General features: G+C 34.6%; 1 protein-coding gene across 8 annotated transcripts in view; it reads left to right on the top strand.

Annotated features, from left to right (window-relative positions):
* The window catches only part of LOC141506690 (cohesin subunit SA-2-like), a 116,169-nt gene that overhangs the window by 30,260 nt on the left and 71,310 nt on the right, over positions 1-14,599 (top strand). For all 8 annotated transcript variants that reach the window (XR_012473963.1, XM_074213681.1, XM_074213680.1 and 5 more), the window contains one exon: positions 3,896-3,975. Coding sequence is in view for 7 of the 8 variants with exons in the window: in XM_074213681.1 (XP_074069782.1) it covers positions 3,896-3,975 (80 nt within the window). In the remaining variant the exon portion in view is untranslated. The remainder of the gene's footprint in view (positions 1-3,895; positions 3,976-14,599) is intronic.

Genomic DNA, 14,599 nt, shown 5'->3' with positions numbered 1-14,599 from the left:
CATAGTTTTTTCCTTTGGATGTGGATGGCATTTTCTATAACAGGCCTTTTACAATTGTCCTTGATCACTGAACTACTAAGAGAAGCTGAATCCGTCATAGTTGATCGTCTCATAATATTTCTGTTAATGTGTACAATGTTCTCTTGGTTTTACTCACTTCGCTCAATATCAGTTCATGCAAATTTTTCCAAGCTTCGGGAAGAAGCATTTGATAAAGTGCAACACTTATTTCTATAAGTGTAGTACAAGCAGATTTTTTATTAAATGGATAAAATGCATTTGTCTAAAACCACCAGCAAGCATTACTTGTAATAAGGATAAACTAGAAGCTTTTCCATCACAATCAGGTATGAAACACTATAACCAATATTATTCAGTATTGTATTTGAAATCCTTGCAATAGTAATAATAGAAGAAAAAGAAAGAGAAGTAATAGAATAGGGAATGAGGTAATATGTGTGTATACACACATATTATACATTATATATACACACATAACATGACATATTTGTGTCTAATGGTAACCCATTGAGGACAGAGGTGGGAAGGGAAAGAAAAAGAAATTTACATGATAGTTTTATTATATTTTGAAATGGGGATAACAGGTTGTGTATTATATATAGATTTGTAGTTGTATGTGCAATTATCTTTTTAAAATTATATTGTTATGGAAATGCTTTATTCCATAAATTAAAAATAAAATAAGTAAAAATTTAAAAAGTAAAAAGTCAAATATTACCATATTTCATCTTCATAGTAACTATGTGAGGTATGCAGGATCACAAAGTTAGTAAGCATCTGAGATGAGTTTTGTACTCAGATCTTCCAGATTTCATGTGCAGCCCTCTATCTTATTTAGCTACTGCAAAAGTTGATGCTATCAGTATTTTAGTGTCTATTAGACCTTTCTATATTGATTTCCTTGATCTAGAAATTGAATAATTGGGTCAAAGGGTGTGAACATCTTAGTCATTTTCTTGTAAACATAATTCCAGTTTGTTCTTATATGTGTTATTTTTAAACTGAAATAATTTCTGACACAAGGGAATGCTATGATCTTAGAGGTTAATTCAACAGTTCATTTCATTAGGTATTTATGGAGCCCCTACTGTGAGTGTCTAGCATTAGTAGCTAATGAAAGGGTAATAAATAATGTCATGCATTTCTTAGCAACAAGAACTTTCTAGTATTTTAGGGGAGATAAACACTACATGCCTGAAAGTTACATGATAATATGTATTTATATATAATAAATAATTCATAAATATTAATGCCTTGAACATTGGCAATCAGAAAGGAGAGAGAGATGAATGACTGAAATAGCAGGAAAAATTTCATGTGAGACTAGAGGTCCCTTATGAAGGGTTGATGTATCTAGCTTGTTTTAGTGATCCTGTTATGTTTCTAATTATGGATTGATCACTTAGTATTATACTTGTGGGGATAAAGAAAGAAATGTGACATGATTTCTTAGGAAGACAGGAATCAGCATACAAAGAACAATTAATTGTCCTCTGTACATACTGTGGTTCTGATATGATTATGTAATTTAGATCAGAAATACCTGATCTCTATACTCTAGTTACTTGTAATCTAACATGACTGTGAACAATTAAGAAATATTTATTAGGCACTTACTGTGGCATTGTACTAGACAGATATACAAAGACAAAACTGAAACTGTTCCTGCCCTTAGTGTTTTCATTTTTATTCTATTGGGCAAAACAACACTACTTAGACAAGGATATACAAAATAAATACAAAGTAATTTTGAAGGGCAGGCACTAACTGTTGGGGGAATATCAAGAAAGGCCTCGTGTAAAAGGTGGCAGTGGATTGATGTAGGGATTCCAAGAGGTATTCATGAAGAGGAAGGTACATTTCAGGCATGGAGGTGGATGATAATATTCTCTGTGATGAAGAGTAAGAAAGTCATTTTGACTGGAGTTCACAGTATGTAAATGAAAATAATATGGAGAAGGGGTTGAGAGTCAAACATTAATTGACAGAGGATCTTCTTTTCCCATGGTTCCTCCTTTCAGTTTTTCCACTTTAACATTTTTCCACTGTAATAGATATGAAGTTGTATTAACCTGTATTTCTCTGATTATTAGTGATTTAGAATCCTTACTGTTTTTTGGTATTATTTTCGGTATTTTTTGGTATTATTTTTCTGGTTGTTGAAAGTTGGTTCTTTTGAAAATTTTTCACAAACTTTTACTAATTGCCTGTCAAAAAATAACTTTTTTTTAATTAAAGATTTTATTTATTTTGAGTTTTACAATTTTCCCCCATAGTACTCCCCCCCCCCAGAAAGCAGTTTGTCAGTCTTTACATTGTTTCCATGTACATTGATCCAAATTGAGTGTGATGAGAGAGAAATCATATCCTTAAGGAAGAAACAAAAAGTATAAGAGATAACAAGATCAGACAATAAGATACCTGGTTTTTTTTTCTAAATTAAAGGAAATAATCCTTGAACTTTGTTCAAACTCCACAGTTCTTTATTTGGATATAGATGGTATTCTCCATTGCAGCCAGCCTAAAATTGTCCCTGATTGTTACACTGATGGAAAGAGCAAGTCCATCAAGGTTGATCATCACCCCCATGTTGCTGTTAGGGTGTACAGTGTTTTTCTGGTTCTGCTCATCTCACTCAGCATCAGTTCATGCAATTCCCTCCAGGATTCCCTGAATTCCTGTCCCTCCTGGTTTCTAATAGAACAATAGTGTTCCATGACATACATGTACCACAGTTTGCCAAGCCATTCCCAATTGAAGGAAATTTACTTGATTTCCAATTCTTTACCCCCACAAACAGGGCTGCTATGAATATTTTTGTACAAGTGATGCTTTTACCCATTTTCATGATCTCTTCAGGGTATAGACGCAGTAGTGGTATTGCTGGATCAAAGGGTATGCACATTTTTGTTGCCCTTTGGGCGTAGTTCTAAATTTCTCTCCAGAAAGGTTGGATGAGTTCACAGCTCCACCAGCAATGTAATAGTGTCCCAGATTTCCCACAACCCTTCCAACAATGATCATTATCCTTTCTGGTCATATTGGCCAATCTGAGAGGTGTGAGGTGGTACCTCAGAGAAGCTTTAATTTGCATTTCTCTAATAATTAATGATTTAGGGGCGGCTAGGTGGTGCAGCGGATAAAGCACCGGCCCTGGAGTCAGGAGTACCTGGGTTCAAATCCGGTCTCAGACTCAATAATTACCTAGCTGTGTGGCCTTGGGCAAGCCACTTAACCCCATTTGCCTTGCAAAAATGTAAAAAAAAATTAATGATTTAGAACAATTAAGAAAATAACTTAATCTTATAGATTTTTCATGTTGTTTTTCCATGAATTTTGTATGACAGGTTTTTTACCAACTACATTTGATGTATAGTTCTAGTTTGTCTTCTGATTTTGATTGCATAGATTTTTTTGTGTATATGTAAAAAAACTTTTCAGTTTTATATTATATATTATTGGTATTTCTTTTTGTGTTTTATATGTTGTATCTAGTTTTGAATGCTATTGATTTCTTAAATATAAATTTATTTATTTTCTAACTATATACAAAAGTAATTTTCAACATTAATTTTCTTGTAAAATTTTGAGTTCCACCTTTCACTCCCTCTTTCTCTCTCACCACCTCTTGACAACAGATAATCTGATATTGGTTCTGCATGAAACATTATTGATTTCTATGAAAGATTATAATAACCTACTGTGCTTAAGAATTTTGTGACAGTTATTTTGAAAGGTTATAAAAGATTGAAACAATTTTCATTTAGTAGTACATAATACATTTGTTACTGACATAATAAATAGGTATTATTTGTTCCTCATAGAATATCTTGAACAAAATATTACTTTTTTTTGTCAATTTTGTATTCAATAGAGTCGAATTGTTTCCATGACTACAGACAAAGAACCGGAAGTAGCTGTTGAAGCCATGAAACTTGTGATGCTGATGGTCCTGTAAATATCTTTTCAAAATATATTTACTTTGTTGTTTGAATGGTAATAGAATTGAATGCAAAAGAGTAGAGAATTTGACATATATGCAGGAAGGAATAGACAAAATTATTGATTCTGTACATTCTGGGGGATATGATAAAAACCTTTTGTATAGGCAAACTATTTTATAGGTAAAGTTAATGGGTTATGATTTTCTTGTCAACTGAGTTTTTAAGAAATTTTTCTTTATTAAGTTCAGTGAAGTGATTTTTAGAGAAAATAATAGTTAATTTCATTTTACCTACTATGTACTACATTTCTAGCTATTTTGTGTTTAGTTTTTAAGAAGCTCTGCCAGATTTCAGGATCTTTCAAAAACTTTCATTCTCAGGCCTTAAGGTGTGCATCTGTTGTCGTTGGTAGGATTCATGATGGAAAATAGCTAATATATGGCTGTTTGCTTTGGGGAATATCTTTTATGTGTGTGGTTCTCTTCTCTCTTTTACTAAGGTTTTGGGCCCATCTCTAAAGTTTGTAGCCTCGATAAACCTGTTGTCTGATGTATTGTTCAAGAATTATATATTTAGGGACCTACTATGGGCCTGACACTGTGTGGATCCAAGAACATTAGTAAGTAAAAAAATTAGTTTTTACCTTTGAAGTACTTGAAGGGTTTATTGTGCAGAAGAGGGATTAAACTTGCTCTCTTTGACTCTACTGGTCAGAATTAGGAACAATATATATTTGAGTTTTTCAGAAAGGTAGATTTTGGCCAGATACAACAATTGGAGCTGTCCAAAGGTCTGTCTCATTAGTTTCCTAACACTAGAGGTGTTCAGGTAGAGGTTTAATGACTTATTAGAGATACTGTAGTGGGGATTTCTGTTCAGTTACAAAGTGAACATTGTCAGGAATCAGAGAACCTATGTTCAAATCCTGCCTCTGATACTTACTATCTCTGTGACCATTAGTAAATCACTTAGCCTTCCAGAACCTCAGTTTCCTGGATTTTAAAAAGGGAGCATTAGAATAGATGGCCTATGAGATCATTCCAGCACTAGGTCGGTGATTTTCTGATCTCTGAGATTCTTTTTAGCACTTAAGATTCTGTCATTTTTTTTATGTGATCTAACTAGGTAAATTAAGGGAAAAAAACCCAAGAAAATTAGAGGTTAATTCTAAGCAATATTTGAGCAATTGTATGTTAACTTGGTAGAGACTTTCTGTTTTGGGAAAAATCAGAATCAGGCAAAAGATTTCAAAACAGGGAAGCATGTAATAATAGTGGAGTTTGTCATTTAGTATAAAATACCATTCACCATAAAAGCCAGAGCTAAGAAAGTTAATTTTAATAAAAAGTGTGATTGTGGGGAAGCTTTTCCTTGAATATCTAACCTGCACTCAGAGTTAAGCTTTGGAGAATGCCGGTTCTTATCTAAACTATATGACTTCAGAAAATAGCTGGTTTTCATTCATTTGACTTTCATTCATTTGACAAAAATCCTCTGATTTATTAGCTCATTTATTAACTCTTAGGATTTAAAATTGGAAGCGATTTTAGACATCATATAGTCCAACAACACTTCTCCCCCTTCCTGAAGTCTAGGAAACTGAAGTCTTGAGAGGATAAATGCCTTGTTTATGGTCACTTGGGTAGTAAAACTGGAAAATGTCCTACCTTTTAGTTATCACTTTCTCTGACTAGTTTCAGTCAGACCTCAATGTTCCAGTTGTGACCTTCAAATAAATAGTCTATAATTAAGAATAAGAACTAATGTGATAGTTTAATTTTTAAAAAATGCTTACTTTAAAAAAAATTGGTGTAGACAGTGAGAGAAAACACCTTTATTCAAGTAGTTAAATAAGTTTTTAAGCAAAGATCCATAATCCAATCCACTTAACAATCTAGAAATATACAGGAGGAAAGAAGAGATTATGACTCTGTCAACCCAGAAGCTCTTCATTTGTTATGGCTAGAGTGACCCTGAACCATCCTGAGTCAGTGGTTGGATTGTGTGTGTGTGTCATGCTGACTTATGCAGCTTTTTTGCTCAGTCTCTAGGTTGACATGGAAAGAGAAGCTGCTAAAAGTTAACCAAATACAAGATAAAGTGTTCCTGCTTTCTCAGCAGCTGTTTTTCCTTCTCTTGCAGGCCATGTTGAGCAGATCAGTATGGGTTTTTGTTAGGTGAAAGTATTAGCTTTGTTGGGGAAGAAAGGGAAAGAATGATTGTAAAATATCCTGCTGTCAGAATTTTAGCTTCTAAACCAGAAGTAATTTTATGTTTCACATAGTTTTGTACAAAAGAGATTTTTTTTGGAAGAACAAAAAATGACAAATTGGATTTTATACTGTGTCATTAAGTAAACACAGGCTTGAACCCCTTTTTAACCATTTGTGTTGCTTCCCTTTTTCCAGTTCATATTGAGGCCAGCAGGGCTGCCACTATAATGAAAAGCAAATACTCAGTATGCTGATTATATCCTCTGAATTAGTGTGATTTGAGTTAAGATGCTGCCAGGAGACACTGTCGTAGTGAAAAGAGCACCGGACCTGGAATCAGGATGTATTCAGGTCCTGGCAGCCCACCGTTACTTAATGCCCAGGGACATAGCCATAGGTAATTCACTTCAATTTTCTGAACTTCAGTTTTCTCATCTATTAAATGGAAATAATACTATCTCTCAGGGTTATTGTGAAGAAAGCACTTGCAAAAAACTTATGGAATGATATGAATATGACCTCTTGTTTTTTTTTTTTTACCAAATTGGTCATCTTGATTGAATGGAATTAGGGTCCAGGGGAGATGTATTTAAGGAAGTGAAGTTGTCATTTTATAGGAGTGAGGTTATGATAGTATTATAGAAAACTTATACCTAAAAGTTGGTAGAATTTAATATTGAAGTGTGGGGGGGGATCTTTTTGATAGATCTTGTATGTATTTGTGGTTGTGAGAACCGAAGGTGAATTCAGCAACTCAGTGAAGTTATAATCAGTTATTGTATTTGATGGTGCTTTAGTGTCCTAAGAATTAGAATCTTAATGCCTTTTTTATAGATTAAGGAACTGAGACCCGGAGAGTTGATAAGAAATGTGCTCTTGGGTCACAGAGTAAATCAATATCACTCATCACACCAAAAACCCAGGGGTGCCCCCTGTGTGATGCTACTTTCTAAAAATTATTGCATGTGTTGCATTTCTAGCCACTGGAGGGTGCCTAACTCCTTACTAATCCTTCGGCCCTTGGAAAATATTAGATAGTAATCTTAGATCTCTACTGATAAAATAACTTTTTAGGAAGTCAGTGGGAGATACTGGTGTAAATAGAATTTTTCTTTTCACTCATTTTTCAAAAAATTGTTTCATTGATTGGGTAGTTCATTTAGTGTGTTCCAGTACTCTTTCTACAGGTCTTTAAAAAATTGAACATTTTAGGTTTTGGTAAACATAGAGGGTCAGATGATGAAAGTACAATGTAGCCTTTATGTTATTTGTTCTTGTGCTAGAAGGAGTAGTGCCCCATTGTTAAATCCCAGTTATGTGTTGGTCAGCCTCTTCCTTGTTCTACCCTGGAATCAACAAGCTTGTGTTTATATTGTAGCTGTTGAAAGTCTTATTGAAAATCTTGATGAGCTTATTTCTTAGCTTGTATTACTAATACAAATCCTGGATACAGAGTTCAATGATATATTTTTTTTGACAATAAAGGAAAGTCAAATTTTAGAGGTTATCTAGTTCAACATCTCTGATAGCCAGTAGTCCAGTCCTTGCAAGAAGACCTCAGTGATGTTGAACTCAAAATAGCCCATGCCACTTTTAAATAACTGTAATTGTTAGGATGCTTTTCTGTGTATGAAACAAAAAATCTGACTGCAATTTTCAACAGTCATTCCTAGCTCAATTTGATGGAATACACATTTTAAAATGCTTAATAATGATAGCAGTTCCCTGTTACATGATTCTTTAATGTTTGCAAAGCTTTGCCCAACCACTCCTGTGATCCCAGTATTGTTATGCCTCAATTTACAGAGGAGATAATTGAAACTAAGAAGTTGCTTATTAGGGCTTATCAATGATTTGCAGGTACTCCTACCTCCCAGTCCAGTGTGCCTTCCATTTCCACTATACCTTCTTGCTTACTGTGTGCAAAATATTCTGTTCAGTACTATGGATGAAAAGACAAGTGAAACCATGCCTGCCTCTAGACATTTTACATTTTATTAGTTCTGTAGTTTGAAGATGAAACCAAATAAATGTAATCCCACTTCTCTGTGATATTCTTTAATAGGCTTGAAGTCAGCCTGTCATGTCCTCCTCAACTCATCCTACTTGGTTTGCCTTTAATTCTCTTCATTCTGGTTGTCCCCCTCTGCATATCAGTTAATGTCCTTCCTAAGAGGTGATACCCAGAATTTGACACTGTATTCCCAATATGTTCTGAACAGAGAGAATAGTTGCACTGTTACCTCCTTCATTCCTGATACTTTGGCTTTATTAATGCAGCTTAAAACTACATTAGAGTTTTTGACTGCCACATCTTTCTGTTGATAAACATTGAAGAGGTTTTAACAGTTCTTTTTTTCATTTGAACAACAGTTTCTTAAGACTATATAGTCAGGTTTCCCCATATTCCCCAACATTTTTCACTATTAAAGTTCACCTTATTAGATTTGTCCCATCATTCTAACCTACCAAGATAACTTTTGGTTATTGTTTCTGCTGGTGTTAGTAACTCTCTCAGCTTTATATGCCATCTGCATATTTTGACTAGTATGCTGTCTCCATCTTTTTTTTTCATAAAACTGATAAAAGTATTGAACATCCCAGGTCATTAACAAAGTTTTGTGGCTCTCTAGCACTAGACTTAAATTAGTATCATATCAATTTGTTAATTATCACTTATTGGGTCTAGTCAATCAACTCGTTTTGAATAATTTAGTGCTAAATGATGTATTGTTTTGAAAAGTTTACAGACTGCCCTAAAACCTCTCTTGCCTTTTAGAATAAATTAGTTAACAAACAAACATTCCTCCTTGGCTAATCCATGACAGGGATTTAATCATCACATCTATCATATTGTTTCATGCTATGAATTCATCTAGAGCAGTTGCTTATTTAAATTGTTAGAAATGAATACGGGATGAGAATTAGAGATACAACTGAGTATTTGAGGATGTCATTTTGACCAATCCTAATGTGAAAGCTAGTTTTGACCTCAAGTACACAGTAAGCATCTTCATGTTAACTGGGATAAAATGCTTTTCTCTGGTGCATAGTCACTTTCTATTGTTGACTGTTAGCTGACTTTTGCAGGTAGAATATTTTTATTCATTGTTGAAATAACTTCTGTCTAGACCAATAGTGGAAAATTGATTGATTTACGCATTCTTTTTGTACATCTATGAGCAGTTTAGAAATGGTTTAAATATATTGTTTGTTTTAAAATGATATTGAAAAGGACTCAAGATTAACTCCTGTGTTTGTGTGTGTGTGTGTGCATGCGCGCACATGCACGCGCACACACTCGGTGCACATATATTTCTATTCCTCCCCACCCACCAGATGAGAATGAATTAGTTAGAATTTATTCTTAATTTTAGGGGGAAAAATTCCTGAGGATTTTCTCCTACACTAGACATATAATGTAATATTATCTCTCCACCTTTTTTCTGCCTGTGTAGTCTTAGATTGAATCCTTTTTAAAAACTCAGTTTTAAATCTGTGAATTTATATTTAGCACTTCCTCATAGCACATACTAGAATTGTACTTTTCTTGCTAGTTACAAAAAGTATAGGATAGGAACCTGACTTCGGTTTTTTAAGTCCTTGGATGATAGAGATCAAATGAGCCCAGTGATCAAAACATGTAGTTTCTACCAATAGTAGTTCTCTTTAACAGCATGGAATTATTGCATGGGGGAAAATGTATGCATGTGTTCAAATTGTTTTTTAGAATTTTTTAAATTATATAAAAACATTTCTTAAAATAATTTTAAGTAGTAAATGTGCATAACTTTTGTTGCTTTAAATTTTTTTTTTTTTTGTGGGGATAGAGCTCACCATTTGAATGGAGGTTATTTCTTTTTTGCCTGGTAGACACACAAGTTCCTGCTGAAAATAGCTTTAGCCTTTTGCACTCTGATAAGGGAAATACTCCCTTTAGATCTGATGGGGTTGCTGTGATCCTAATTTTACATGCAATATAACAAGCATGGAGGGAACAGGCTGTTAATTTTCTACTGACAGCTCCCATCTTCTTGACAGTGACTGATTAAAGAAAGCAAAATGTGTAGTCTCTTCCTTGAATAGACTAGAATGAATATGGAAATGTTCTGAATCTAGGTTGGGTACTTACTCTTGAGGTTTAGAAAATAGGAGCAGTCAAACTTCTATTAGAATCAAGGGGAGATTGTTGACTGACCTTGGGATAAGTTCATTCAAATTGACTAGGATGTGGGGGTGGTTTGTTTGAGGATTTGTGGCTCACATTAAGTGGGTATAAGTTACCCTGGTGATAAGGCAACAAGGGCTAAAAACTAAGCTGGCATTAATTTAGCTTTGTGAATAATCTCTCAAAATCTGCCAGCCCACATACATTTTCACCAGTGTTGCATCTCCTGGCATTGATTTTATATCCAGGACACAACATTTAGGATGTAACATCCTACCTTTTTGAATACATTTAGGGTAGTTATATTAACTATTTTCATATAAATTAAATAGAAGTCAAAATATTATAGGATGAATATAAATCCTACAGATTTGTGTGGTGGTATAAATTAATGTTAATATTTTTTTCTGGCCTGCCATCCATTGACCAGATTTACCTTGCTTTCTCAGCATTAGGAATGCTGTGTTCCTGCTTTTGGGTCAGGTAATGTATGGTTTGTTTATTTTTTAGGTTCCAGCTGGGCAAGTGAAAACAATCATATGGGAAACCATCTGTGTTTAGATTGTCAAATTTAACTTATCTGATGTCATTTTTCAGTACTACCAAGTAAATTTTAAGAATGATAATTTTGAAAAATATACAGAGTTGAATTTCTGAAAAATATACATCTGTCCAGAATCTAATGGATGGCATGGGAAATATGATCAATAGATTTGTGAATAAGCTCTATTTAGTTTTACTATAGAAAATCTTGAGGAAAAGGCATATTTTTGAATAAGGGAGAAAGGCAATTTGTTGAAAGATTGTGTGGGCAGAGAGTCATATCTTTAGATCTGGTAACTTCTTGGCATTTTGAAGAAGTGATTATTGGGGGTATGGAGATTGCAGTCATCCCTCTTGGAAAGTAAGAAGCCAAAGATCTATAGACTGCTATGGGAGTGAGGGAAAGGGAGGCAACAAGACAATAATTCATGAAGTTTCTCCCCCCCCCCCCCTCCCAGGGCCTTTATTGCTATACCCCATGACATAGTTATACTGTGGAGAAAAGGATACACTTATTATATCATAGAGTTGGTATGCAGAAATGGTGCTTATTTTTAGAAGTCTAAATCCTGGAGGCTTAACCTTCATTGGACACTTGGCACTCTGAATTCCTCAACTTTTAAGACCCTGGATATTACTCTCTATGAGGTTTTGTTTTTTCTGTGAGGGACCTGATTTTTTGTTTTTTTGGTCTTTGGTTTGTGTAACTCTCGAAGAAATAATAGTGCTACTGTTAATTAGATCATAAGAAGAAGGATATTTTTTCTCTTTTTTCTGTCCTTCAAAACGAAGAAAAATAATTTGTTTTTTTCTTCTTCTTTGACCCTTCTCATTCTATTCCCTTACCTTCTTCCCCTTTTAAAAAAATCATGGTTTGAAACAAGTAGGTGTTGGCTACACTTCAAAGGTGAGAGAAAATAGACATGCATTTCCCCTTTTCTGGTTAGTCAGAGAAGAGGAGTGGAGACTAGGACTTTTTTTTTGGTAGTTAAGGGGATGTTTCATTTTATTTGAGGAATGTCTTAAGCAGCTGTAGAGTGGGACAGAAAGAATAGTAGGCTCTCTCTGCACATGGTTTTGGTCAAGTGGTTTGGCTCATAGACTACTGTATAAGGGGGGATTGTCATGCCTCTGTGACTCTTTCTGATCAGGCTGCCAAAAGAATTGAATTCGAGGGCTAAGATAGTTTTCATGCTTTAAGAGATAGACTGGCATTATGCCTAGGTGCCATCTCTATCTTCCCTTGCTTCCAATAATAATGTGTAAACAAGAACATGCTGTTTGCAGCAGTTGATGGATTCCTTTGCACACTTGTATGTGACTAAAGGATTTAGTAAATAAGGTCTGTTTCATGGGTCAAGTAGTGCTACTCTGTAATTATCTTCACTTTATGGCAAGTCCTAAATTTTGTCAAACTGAAGGAAAAGGGCAGACAGTGGTCACAACAGAAGCTCAGACTATAAAGTGAAAGCCAGTCTTATTTTGTAGTCACTTTTTTAGACTGTATCTTTGATTCCTTCCTTAGTTGTTTTTAAATATAATAATTTTCATTTTCTAAGATGGTTGATGGAGTATATGAAATTGTACATGGATGATATCATTTTTAAACAATGTCATACTGTAGTTGAAAGAACACTGGATTTAGAGTCAAGAATAATCCAGGTGTGAATCTTGGCTCAGCTGCTTACTACCTACCTGTGTGACCTCAGCCAAATCCCTTCACCTTCCCTCGCTTCCTTTTCCCTATCTGTAAAACCAGGGGACTGAACTCAATGATTTCTAAACTCCCTTCTGAGCTGTACATCTAGGATTCTTTTGGGTTTTTTTAAGAATATTTCCCTTCAAGTATAAGGATACACTGTACTAGGACTTTGAAAAAATATAATGTACTAGGGAGTAAAGTGATTAATAGAACTATTTCTTTTCCTTTTCTTGATACATTCATCTTCAGTCTGTGTGAATTAAGACAACTCCTCAAGGAGAAAACTCCTGGAATTTCTCAAGTTCGCTCTGTTAGGCACGCTGCCTTTCCCACAGACTTCTTCCAGCTATTTTCTTTATCAGGGGACCAACACCCATTTGTTAAGTACCTCTTCTGTGCCAAGCCCTGGGCTTGGTGCTGGAGATACAAAGACAAAAGTCCATGCCCTCATCGAGTTTACATTATAAGCAAAGAGTCAACATTCTTATTTTTTGACAAAATAACTTGTAGATCTACAAAAGATGGAGGGAAGGTACGAGTACCTGCGGGGTGATTGAAAAATGCAACTTGAACCTCTTAAGAGGTGGCAGTGAGGAGGAAGATGGGAAATGAAATGGTATGTGAGCCTTAGCCTAAAGACCAGTATGACTAGATGCTAGAGTAAAGGGAAAAAGATTTTGTGGAATAGGGCAAAGGAGTAGGATGAATCCTGCTGGTGAAGATCTTTCAGTACCAAACAAACTTAGGTATGATGCTAGAGATGATAGAAAGGGACTGGATGTGAGAGAAAGGTGACATGGTCAGACTTAATTCTTAAAAGAGTATCTTTCAAAGCTTGAGGAACAGAACCAGAAATTGTTTGCAAGAAATGAGAAGAGTGAAAATTTAAGAAGTGACTGTGGAAGTAATTAAGCTAGGAATTAATGCAAGAGTTGTGGCAGTAGAGATGGCAAGATTTAATAACTGATCCACTACGTGGAGTAAGGTAGAGAAGTCAAGAATGACACCAGAATTTTGAACCTGAGTGAACTATAATTCTTGTTAGCTGGAGAGTTCATGGCATCAAGGCAAAACTGTGTAAATCTTGATTATTTTGCCTATCAAAATTGCAGTTATCTTTTTCTCTCTCACCATTTTCTTACTCCACTTAATCTAATCAGGAGCCAGACCCTGACCTGATTTTTTTCATTTCTGTTGTCATTATATTAGTTAAACCCATCATCATCTTTAGTGATCATTGCCTTTAATCTCTCTCCATTGCAATACATCTTTTATTTCTCAAAAAATTACTTGTTGTATTGCATTATGAATCTAACTGCTCTTTCCACTGCCCCCAAATTCTCTTTTATTTGGATTCTTCTGACTCTAGATATCACATTTTGCCTTATATTATAATTACTTTTACACATAGCCTGTATTAGAGTGAAAGTACATTGAAGGTGAGGTCTGTATTGTATTTTATTTTCATGACCCTAGAGACTTTTACAAAGCAGGCAATTAATAAGCATTTCATAATTAACTGAATTTGATGGAAATGCATTAAGTGAAACATTGAAATGTTGACTGACTTTAACATTATTCTAGACAAATTTATTTTCCCATTTCAAGAAAACCTTACTTTTTACCTTTTTTCATTCTTTTTCATTTATCATAATTCCTGCTATTGGACATTTCTCTGCATGCCTTTGTAGAATTTTTAAAAAGGAACCATTGATTCATCTGGCAGTGTATGGATCTAAATAACTTGAGACCTCCCCCCCCACACAAAATTATTTTGTTTAAAGATAAAAGTCATAAGTCTGTTAAGCTATGTTTAGATGCAAAATTCCTTGGAGTGTCTAATTTACCATCTGCTACTCTCTGAAAATAGTTTTGAGTAGTTCACTGGGAGGATGAGTGTAATTGGATCATATTGGCAATTGGAAAAATGTGTTGTTGTTCTGAAGAGTTTGGAAAACTGTGATCCTCTTGGAAGCTGGCTTGTGAATAGGCATGCTGGAGGAAAGAA

Source organism: Macrotis lagotis, chromosome 1 (genome assembly GCF_037893015.1).
Source record: "Macrotis lagotis isolate mMagLag1 chromosome 1, bilby.v1.9.chrom.fasta, whole genome shotgun sequence".
Classification (NCBI taxonomy): domain Eukaryota; kingdom Metazoa; phylum Chordata; class Mammalia; order Peramelemorphia; family Peramelidae; genus Macrotis; species Macrotis lagotis.
This window is presented reverse-complemented; position numbering and strand designations above follow the sequence as displayed.